This window comes from Malurus melanocephalus, unplaced genomic scaffold (assembly GCF_030028575.1).
Source record: "Malurus melanocephalus ecotype Western Australia unplaced genomic scaffold, MMel_1.1 scaffold_696, whole genome shotgun sequence".
Taxonomy (NCBI): Eukaryota; Metazoa; Chordata; class Aves; order Passeriformes; family Maluridae; genus Malurus; species Malurus melanocephalus.
The window spans coordinates 92,991-103,256 of record NW_026623928.1 but is presented as its reverse complement, the minus strand read 5'-3'; the positions used below and the strand labels follow the sequence as shown (position 1 = coordinate 103,256).

The following is a 10,266-nucleotide window of genomic DNA, read 5'->3' as shown; positions in this document are numbered from 1 at the left end:
CTCGCGTTTGGCAGCAGGGAAATCTTTGTGCAGTGGAAACTGCTTGTGTCTACTGCAGCGGCGCCCGGACCGCAGTGCCTGTGCAGGGAGCRTGGCCCAAACAGAACGAGGCAGGGCGCCGGGTTTGTGAGCGAACGCTGGTTTGTGAGCAGCGTCCACGGAGGGGCGAGGGCAAAACTGTGCCCCGGCTGTCGGGGCTGCTGCCGGTGTGCCCGGGCACGGCCCACATGCCGAGCATGCCCCGTGTCCGCTCCGTCCTGACGGCTGCAGCGTCCCGGGAAGGCAACCCGGACCGCAGGAAAAACCGGCCCCGGCAGCGACCGGGCGGCACCCAGCATGTCCCACCGGCCCTCAGCCTCCCAGCGGGCCCGCCCCGCCCCACCCCGTCCCATCCCATCCCGCCCCGTCCGCCCCATTCCGCCCCGTCCATCCCATCCCGCCCCGTCCGTCCCGTCCCGGGGCTCGGCGGGGATGGCGGCGGACGGGCGGCACGACGACGAGGAGCTGCCGGTGTACCTGGCGCGGCCCGGGTCGGCGGCGGTGCCTCGTCAGAAGCGCGGGGGGCTCTTCTGTAGCGTCGAGGGTGCCTTCGAGAGCAAGACCCTCGACTTCGGGGCGCTGCGAGTTGGGCAGCGCCGCGCCCCGCCGCCCACCCGCCCCGGCCCCGGCCCCGGCCCCGAGCCCGAGCCCGAGCCTCCGTCCGGCGCGACTCCCGGCCCCGGCCCTGCCTCCTCCGGCCAAGTGCGGCTCCAGGACCCGGAGCCCGCGGACGACAGGGTAGGGGCCGGCGGCGCGGCAGGGCTGGGCCGGGAGCGGGCAGCGGGCCCCGGGGCGGGGTCTCTGAGGGCGGTGTGGGGCCGCGGGTGGCTCCGGTCGCCGTTTGCCTCCGGGGCTGGCCCTGGAGGAGCCGCCGGCGGTGCCGCGRTGGCTCCTCCGCCCCGGCTGCCCGCAGCGGCCCCGCCACCCCCGGTACGGCAGTCCCCGGTGCGCGGAGCTCCGCCCGCCMAGCGGGAYATCGGCGATCGCACCGCGGCACGGSSAGAGGCAGAGCCGCTGCTSGGTTTGCTGCAATAGGTCTGTTAYACTTCTGTGAAAAAATGCCTGCTACCGCGCCGCCGAACATGGAAAAAAAAAAGCAGTGGGGATTTTGGAGCTCCAAACCAGGTAGATCTTTATCTCCCATGGGCACAAACCAAAAGTACCACGCCAGAAGTGGGGATGGCACACTGRTCTGGAAGTGGCGGTGTTGAAGGTATCATTAGGCACAAAGTTTCTCAACTTAGASCGAAGTGAAAGTGATAAACTAATCCATCCAGCTCCACAGCACAGTCCTGCCAGAGGGTGAGATGGCTTGCTGTGCTGGTTCTGGTCTTATTTGCACTAGCAGTTCGGCAAGTAGATGATTAAATTAATAATGTTGAATGAATCTTTTGGTTGGGATTTTAGTGGGCCTGTGGCTCATTTTTGTATCAGGCAAGTAAGGCCATTTGCTGCTGTTGGTCAATACGTTTGTTAGGGGCTGAACTGTTTCAACGGCCGTCTTAAGATTGCTCATTTTCAACCATGAGCAAACTCCCCCTCCCCATGTTTGAAGATGCARTGAAAAATCACCTGCATCTTAGCACAATGAGGTGGAAGGGTTGTCTTGGGATTCTGCAGAAACCTCCACTTGGGTCCGGAGTGCAAATCCTGATAAATAGAAGGCATTTGTGATCTGGAGACCTAACTTCATCAGCCAGAGCCTGGTGGAAACATGGCAGTGGCCTGTGATGACTTGGTCTGTGTGGGTTTTGAGGAAAAGCATCAGGCTATTATAGGTGTTTGCTGTTTTCTGTAGCCATGTCTRTCTAGGCAATGCTTGCTTTGATCTTTCTTCATTGCACTGTAATTTTTTCAGCCTCTGCCTTTTGGTTTCTTATTGGCACACTTTTTAGTTCCTGTTCTAAAGCTTTGCTCCTTTACAGCCCATTTTACAGAGTCAGGAGCAAAATTAACACTATTCCTGTCAGTACCAACCACATGGTTTAAGGAGCAGCTGCAGAACTGACCACTGCATTAGCAATTTTGTGCTGCTGATTGTTGGAAAAGAAGCTGGARTTCCTGACAGCCTGTGTACATGCTTTGCTGTGAGCTTTTCTTTATTAGCTGTGTAAAAAATTCAAAACAGTCACATTCCCTTTTGACATCTTACATAGACYCTTATCTTTGGTGTTTTGTTGCTGAGTATTTCCTTCAGCAGCTCCTCTCTTCCTGATGATTTCTGCCTCTAGATTTCTTCCTCTGAGGCCTTTGAGCTGATAAGCATCAGAAGCCAAACCTCTTTTGTCTGCACATCTTGTCTAAGAGGGTGAGAAGCTTCATACATGTGTTCTTACSTGTACATGGCTAGAAGAAATCATATGACTTGGTACTGTGGCTTTCAAGATTTGGGGTGTCCCTGAATAGGACAGTCCAATGGGAAATGATTTATGCATACTGAGCCCCACTGCCTGCACAGCCATGGGGACTTTTCCTTTCTTGGACTYTGCAGACTTAGGGCACACAAAGGCACTTTTGTCAAGGGAAATTGAACTTAGAATAATTTCACAGATTAAGAAACAGAGAGAGAGCTCAAGTTGTCTACCTTGCCCAAGCAACTTTTTTGTTAGAGAAGCTGAAAGTAAGAGACTTGCCTATGCCTAGGGCAACAGACAGAAATCTGTATTTTAATTTTTGCAGTGAACAGTTTCTTGGAAGTACGACGGAATAACGCACCTTCTTTTTAAAATTTTTTTCCTCTAATGACGTTAATTACAATTAAAGCACCAGCATTTCTGCAGCGGGACAACTGCAGTGGATAACTCTCTGGTGATGGCACATGTCATTCAGCTGGATAGTATAATACAGGCCCWGGCATGTGGCCTGAAYTCAAGTTTGTTTTATCACAGAGTCRMTTGGAAGGACAAAACCTGGACAGTATGCTGGGGTGCATTGAAGTCATAGTGGGGGTATAGCTCAGAGGAGTTGGGAGCTGTGCCTTTGCTCTGTCAGTGAGAGTCTGAGATTTGCCAGTGGATTTTGGGACAGAGAGTGACAATCATTAGGATAGGGGCCAGGGGGACTACTGTGCAGGCTGTGGTGGGGGGCTGCCTCTGTGGACTAGTGGGCTTCCTGGGGAACAAGRCATAGGCCCTTGAGGTGCTCCTGGCTCAAAGCAGGAGGTCCCTTTCCCTGCTAAGTTCTGCAGCAAGAGCGGTTACACAACAATTAAGATTTGGAGGAACAGCCCTGGGGGGCCAGACACAGCGCTGATCTGGGCTATGCACAGAGACTCTTCTTTTAACAAGAGTGATTTAACTCCGTGCAGGTTTACATCAGCAAGTAATAGCCAGTGTGGACTTTACCCTTGTGAAGTGTCCTGCAATTTTCTTTGAGAGCTGTTTTTGTTTGACATTTGTTTAGCCAGAGGGGATTACTATGTTCGCTTTACTATCATGAAGTTAAAAGAGTTTCTCTGTAGGTTGCAGACAGTGCCCTCTGAATTCCTGTGATCAGGATGTTCATGGAGTACTGGTGATGTGTGAACAGTACTGGAGAGCTGCAGTACTGGACATCTTCAGAGGCAAGAGGGCTTTGAGGAGCAGGGAAGGAGCCTTACACTTTGTGCTTGGGAAGAAGGTCAACCASAATCCTGTTGTGGCCTCCTCCCTGTCCTTCGTTGCTGCTCAGTCATGCAGAGATCCTGCATTTTCGTCCTCCTGTGCAGTCACACAGGCAGGAGCACATGGCACTAAACCCCAGACACTTCATTTTTCCTGCTGCATGGTTCTGCAGTTGTCATTTCCAAAGAAACTGGCTGTGGTCCCGTAAACATGGCTTTGTGGCTTCATTGCAGGCTGGGGCAGCTCGATTGGCTGGGGAGGAAGGAGTGGAGGAATGTAAGGGAAATGAAGCAGGCCGTGAAAGCAGGCAAAGAGTTCCTCCCCTCTAGAAGACTGGCAGGAGCCTGCTCTTGGCTTTTTCCAGCCAGTGTCACACATCCGATTGTGTGATATCAACTTGTGATGCACCCTGGAAATACAGGCAGGSCTGCCTCAAATGGAGAACAAAGCTKGGACTAACTTGATTCTCTCTTGGTATTTCTGACACTTGTAAAGTCTGCTTTTACTTCAGCACTGAGTTTTTTTGGTTTCCAATGCCAGCAATTTATAGCACCAAGCCAACAGCAGCCTTGGCGCAATCTAAAGTTGCAGTTGTGCCCTGTCTTTAGCACAGTTTAAAATCCTGCATTTGTRGAAGGGATCCTAAAGTAATTTATAGCTTTAATTCATCACCTCAATATCACCCCACTCAGCATCTGTGTTTTGATTTTGTTCTTTTTATAAGAGAACAATTAGGAGTTACATTATTTCAGTTACTTTTACAAACAATAGGAACAAATCCAACCCACTGAGCTAGTTCTCACAAAACAAATACAACAGTTAAACTTGCATTAAAGTTCATGGAATTGAATGCTAAATACTCASGTCTTATTGAAAAAAATCCCACATGCATGTGTTTGTGCTTTTAAAGAAATCTGATGCCTGAAGCACAGCAGTAAGTCAGTTCTTTGGCTGCTCATGCTAGGACAGGAGTTATTGCCAGCACTTATGCAAAACTGCTGAGTTTGTTATCCCACCYCCCTGTGCTAGAAGACAGATACTGGATTCCATGGGAGTTATACAGTAGGGCTAGATTTCCAGAAAAATTAGGGATTCAGTTGAAGAGCTTTTGCTTGCTGCAAAGAGTTTATGTTTTACCACAAACTTATGCTATCATGGAAGTAGTTTGGCTTTTCACACTACCTTGTGGCAATAATCCTTGGTTTTCTTTTGTCCTTGTACTCAGCTCTAGGTGGTCAGGTCTTTGGAAGAGGCTGGCCCTGGTATGTGGGCAGTGCAGTAGGAACAGGGAGCTGGCTGGCAGGTGTGGCCACTGCCTCTGGGGCACTGAGGCAGCAGGTCAGTCTTGCACTGCCAGGGCTTTGAGACAATTCTGTGAGCATTAGTTGGGGTGACGTGGTCTTGAAAACCCCATGCTCTTGCCAGGATATGATGGCCTTTATGGAATTTTTAAGCAGGAAAGAAACTGTGTTTTGCAGCCAGGTATAAAACAGATAACCAACCCCRCAGTGACCCAGCCTGTTCTCAGCCTGCTTGAAACAGCTGTCCCCAGGAGCATGGCAGTGCTCATGTTACATTCCTTTTGCAGGAAGGTTTTTCTTGCTGTCCTGTCCAAGCAGCAGAAGTCCCACAGTGGCCGGGCAGCGGCCAACTGCGGGCACCCTCTGCACCAGCCACGTAGGTTGAGGCAGCCTAGAAGAAGCTGAGCACTTGTGGTGTGTGGGGGGGACCCCTGAAATGTTCTGGCCCTGTGCACACCTCATTAGCTTGGCTGCCTGCAGCAGAGTGGGAGCTTGCAATCAGCTTGGCAGATAGGGCTCCACAGGAAAATGGTGTGGGGCTTAAAGGAAGTGTGCACAACTTGTTTATTGGGGAGCTGTCTGCATCTGTGCTGGAAGTGACTCTTCTCCAGTATCTCTAGTGACCTGAAAGGAGAGGAACAGCATGTGTGTGTGATATTCTCGTGATGTTGTGACTATCAACTAGGAAGGAACTATCCTGATGTGGTGTAGATGGCTCAGAGACATGAGCTGGGAAGGATAAAAAGAGATTCAGCTTTGAAAAGTACAAGCAAACAGACCWAGAGAAAGACTGTAAAGCATCAGTGCCACTGCAGATGGTAAAAAAACAGGAAGGCTTTGTGATGAGACCCAGAAAAATAATTTGCTATGTGTGGTCTTGAGAGACATTCCAGGTGACAGCAGATCTGGTCATTGACAGCTCTAATCCCGGGACAAACCATGGTAGAGACCATCTGGAGCTACAGTGCTCTGGTGCTTTGTTTCAGGCAAAAGCTTTCCCTACATGGACCCCTCCCATTGTCACCTCCGCTAAGAGGTGGGAAGAGAAGCTTGATTTTTCTGCCAGAGATCAGTTATTGTAGGTGGCTGGAGTAAATGGGAGAAAGAAACAAAACCCAAACATGCCAGCAGCCTTCCTGGAGACCGGGTTGAAAAGCTGGAAATTAAAGCTAGACCTTGGCTTGTTCAGCTGGGCTGGCTCTCGGCTATGGGTCAGATCCAGCAGCATCTTTTCCATCACCCTGCTGGGAACAGCTGAGCTCCATTTTACAGCACATAGATTTGGATCCAGTTTGAGATGTTTCTGTACAACTTGGGGCGGGGGGAGAAAGAAGTGATGCTAAGCAGAGGGTTCAGACCTTTCTATTCTCCCTCTGCATGTTAGAAGGGGACTAGATGGGAGTCTGTGTTTGTGGGGCTCAGGCTGGCCCATTTGTGCTGAGAAGGAACTGAGTTGTTTCCGTGGAAATACAGAAACTCTTGTGCAGCCAARGCTCATGCCACAGAGGGAGCCAAGAGTGAAGCAGGCGTGATCTACCTGCAGATATGGCATTGGTGTTTTGTCATGGATGGTCTTCTGAGTGAGCAGGCTCTTCCAGCCTAGGTGCATCAGGAAGAGGGAGGGATGCTGCTGCCTGCAGCATGAACATTTCTGTGCCTTTTGAGGGAAGAACTGGAGAGAGATGATTTGTCCACCAGAGTTGGCAGGGGTGAAACTGCTCAGCTGGTTTCTGTTGCCACTGGCAGTGATGCTGAGCAGAGAGACAGCGGCCCCGGCAGTGACGGGTCCCGTCGTGTGCTGGGCCAGCCTCCATGGCTTGCAGCTCCTTCCCATTCCTGGCCTCATGTGGGTCACTGAGCTGACCCAGCCCCAGGAGAGGAAAAACACTTGTTGAGCCTTCCAGCTCAAGGGCGCTTCAACGCTCTGCAGGATCAGGCTGAAATTGAATTAATTTGCCTTGAAGCAGCAGTCATTTGTGTACACATATTAGCATATTCCATTTGACATGTTTGGTTTCAACATCATTTATTTCTGGCAAGAGAAGAAACAGCCTCTCCCTTGCCAGGATACCTTCTCTGTGTGCTTGTGGGGTGCAGGAGCTGTTCCGAGGGGGGCGGGACTCCCCACTCTGGTGTAGGGATGGTGTTTCTRTCCCTTGGATTCACTGCCTCTGAGGTAACTTAACCCCTGAAAACTCATCTGCTAGGAGAGCAGAGGGGATGGTTTCATGCAAAGAATATAGATGGGGGAGGAGAATATTGTATGCGTGGGGTAAGGCTGGCCTGAYAAATCTGCTGAACATGATGACATTTGAGCCCAGATTGTTCCGTGACTGGTGATATCTACTGAATGTTGGTTGTGGCTGTTTAAGAATCATTGGTCACAGACACATAGGGCTGGTGGGATCTGCTTTGGTTCTTTGCATTAGAGCTGGGTCTGGAGCCTTGTGGTCTCCASAGATAGGGGGTGAGCCGGGTTGCTGAGCGTTGGTGGGCCACAGTCAGAGCTGGGTCTGTTTTGGTGCCAAAGTTCTTGTGGCAACACAGGTCTTCTRCTTTTCATTCACACCACTGGTGCTCCTCACCATGTTCCTGTCACTGGTAGCTACTCACAAACATCTGATGCCACGAGGAGGTTTTGAGCTCTGAGGATTGCCATTTTAAGTAACTTTCAAATTGACCATGCTTGTCATAGAGGATATTGTGAAGCATGTGAGTAATGCCTCATACACTGCACCTGGAAGAGATCCTATGGAAAAAGTCTTTTTCTGTTTTGAATGTTTTGGGCCCAGGGCGGGATGTTTGACTCTATTTGTGCAAGTGTCACATAGCAACCACGAGGAAGGCACATCTCTTCAAACAAGGGGTCTGAAGTCACTGTGGCTGGCCAGCATCCAGGGGGCTGATGCAAACTTGGCTCTTGAAACTGTCCAAGTGTTGAAGTCAGCAGCATCTGCCTAATCATTTMTCTGTTATTAACTAATTAACTGCTGCTCTTTCTGTTACTGAGTCTAGACAAAGTTAATGTGGCAGCACCCAGCATGGGGATACTGATAAACTCTCCGGGAAATGGGTGAGTGAAGTTTCGACAGGTTTGSTGATGGGAGTTGAAGCTCTTTCTTACCTTCCAGCCCCAGCCAGTTTAATTTCACTAGAGACCAGGACCTGTTCTTAAARCATGGCAGCCTTGTGACAAGAACAGCATGATCTGGAACCTAATCTTCTCCCCACACACTTAGCTGCAGAGACTCTGGCACAGCGCTGCTCCCCTGTTCCCTGCCTTGCACTTGCAGACATTCCCTGTCCGCAGATCTGCCGCGGTGGGGAAGGTTTCCAGCCATGTCTTGCTGACTGCAGAGGTGCAGCAGCACAGGAGCTGGGACAGGGAAACAGAACRGCCAAGCAGCCCTTTCAATTTTGTCAATATTCTCACTGTCCTGTTAGTATTAAGTGAGTTATTGAGCATCTGCTGACTTTGACTTCAAACTGGTGAAAGGTTTGTGGGTTTAGAATAAATATGTATCCAGTTAAACTATCCAAGAAATTCAGCAGAAGCACACAGAGGAATAGACTCAGTGGGTAGTAAAAGCTTTAGGCTGGGTTACTGCAGAGCACACGATCCTGAGAGTTCATGCTGCTGTCACCCACTTCTCCAAGGGCTTTGTAGCAGTCAAAGTTGGCTGCAGTGTCAGCTGTTGTGCTGTGAAATGGCTCTGCCTGTGCACACACTGCTGCAATTGTTGGGTTCTACTTCATAAAGCAAACTGGAGGGAAAGTTTGGCTGTTGGTCATCCAGGTTAGATGGCTTGGTTTTTTTGTCAGGAAGTAGAAATTGGATTTGCAGCAATGTCTGTGCCCAGTGTGGCTGTAAGATTTTCCTAGTGGAGCTTCCTGGCCGCAGGATCTGTAGGAACATCTTACTGATGGTGTTCAAAGGTCTGCATGTAAGTGGAGTTGCAGCTGTCCTACAAGAGAAAGCAAGGTTCAGGCTGGCCATGGTTCTTAGGACCTTCTGGCAGCCAATGGRTTGTGGCAAGCAGGAGAGACAGACGAGTTCATGGCATCATGGTACAGCTTTTGCTGGTGTGTTACTAACCGGGCTCATCAACATCTGTTTCAGCACACGCTGAGTACTTGTAACCAATTCCACCATTTAAACGTTCTTACCAAAGCCACAGTGGAGATAAGGGAAGAAGTCCTTGATGCTGCCAGGACTTGCAGTGTTTGCACAGCACCTACGGTTCCTGGAGCCAGAAGGGTGGTGTGTTTTATTATTTTTTAATGTTTCCAATGCTTGTGCACGTGAAAGAAGGTTTTAGGTGACGCAAGTGTATGCCAGCAGCCTGAGACAGTCTGTTTTGTTACAGACCTCGTTCATTGTACTCTCCAGTGTTACATGGGAGGGCTGGGCCAGCAGAGCCCTGGTTGTGGCCACTGCCATGGGCCGCCCCTGCCAGCTGGATGCAGACGCAGACTGGACAGTGTCCGTGCCTGGAGCCGGTACCGGTGCACGATGCTGGTGCCCGGTGCTGGTTCCCGAAGCCGCTGTCGGTATCGGTGGCCAGGACTGGTTCTCGAAGCCGGTGTCAGTGCCTGGTGCCGGTGCCCGGTGTAGGTGTCAATTTCGGTGCCGGTTTCGGTGTCAGTGCCCGGTGTGGGTGCTGGTGCCCGGTGTCGGTGTCGGTTCCCGGTGTCGGTGTCATGCCGGTGCCAGTTCCCGGTGTCGGTCCCGGTGCCAGTTCCCGGTGCCGGTTTCGCTGTTGGTGTCGGTTCCTGGTGTCAGTGTTGGTGTCATGCCGGTTCCCGGTGTCGGTGTCATGCCGGTTCCCGGTGCTGGTTCCCGGTGTCATGCCGGTTCCCGGTGCTGGTTCCCGGTTCCCGGTGTCATGCCGGTGCCCGGTGTTGGTGTCGGTGTCATGCCGGTTCCCGGTTTCACTGTCGGTTCCCGGTTCCCGGTGTCGGTTCCCGGTGCCGGTTCCCGGTTTCACTGTCGGTTCCCGGTTCCCGGTGCCGGTTCCCGGTGTCGGTGTCATGCCGGTGCCCGGTGTTGGTGTCGGTTCCCGGTGTCGGTTCCCGGTGCCGGTTCCCGGTTCCCGGTGTCGGTTCCCGGTGTCGGTTCCCGGTTCCCGGTTCCCGGTGTCATGCCGGTGCCGGTTCCCGGTTCCCGGTGTCGGTGTCATGCCAGTGCCCGGTGTTGGTGTCGGTTCCCGGTGCAGGTTCCCGGTTTCACTGTCGGTTCCCGGTTCCCGGTGTCATGCCGGTTCCCGGTTCCCGGTGCCCGGTGCCGGTGCCGGTTCCCGGTTTCACTGTCGGTTCCCGGTTCC

At 51.9% G+C, this 10,266-nt stretch overlaps 1 protein-coding gene across 1 annotated transcript in view; it reads left to right on the top strand.

Annotated features, from left to right (window-relative positions):
* Window positions 1–432: 432 nt before the first annotated feature.
* The window catches only part of LOC130584351 (dihydropyrimidinase-related protein 3), a 29,142-nt gene continuing 19,308 nt past the window's right edge, over window positions 433–10,266 (top strand). Inside the window, exon 1 of the mRNA XM_057384295.1 lies at window positions 433–777. Coding sequence (XP_057240278.1) covers window positions 472–777 — 306 coding nt within the window. The 5' untranslated portion in view covers window positions 433–471. The remainder of the gene's footprint in view (window positions 778–10,266) is intronic.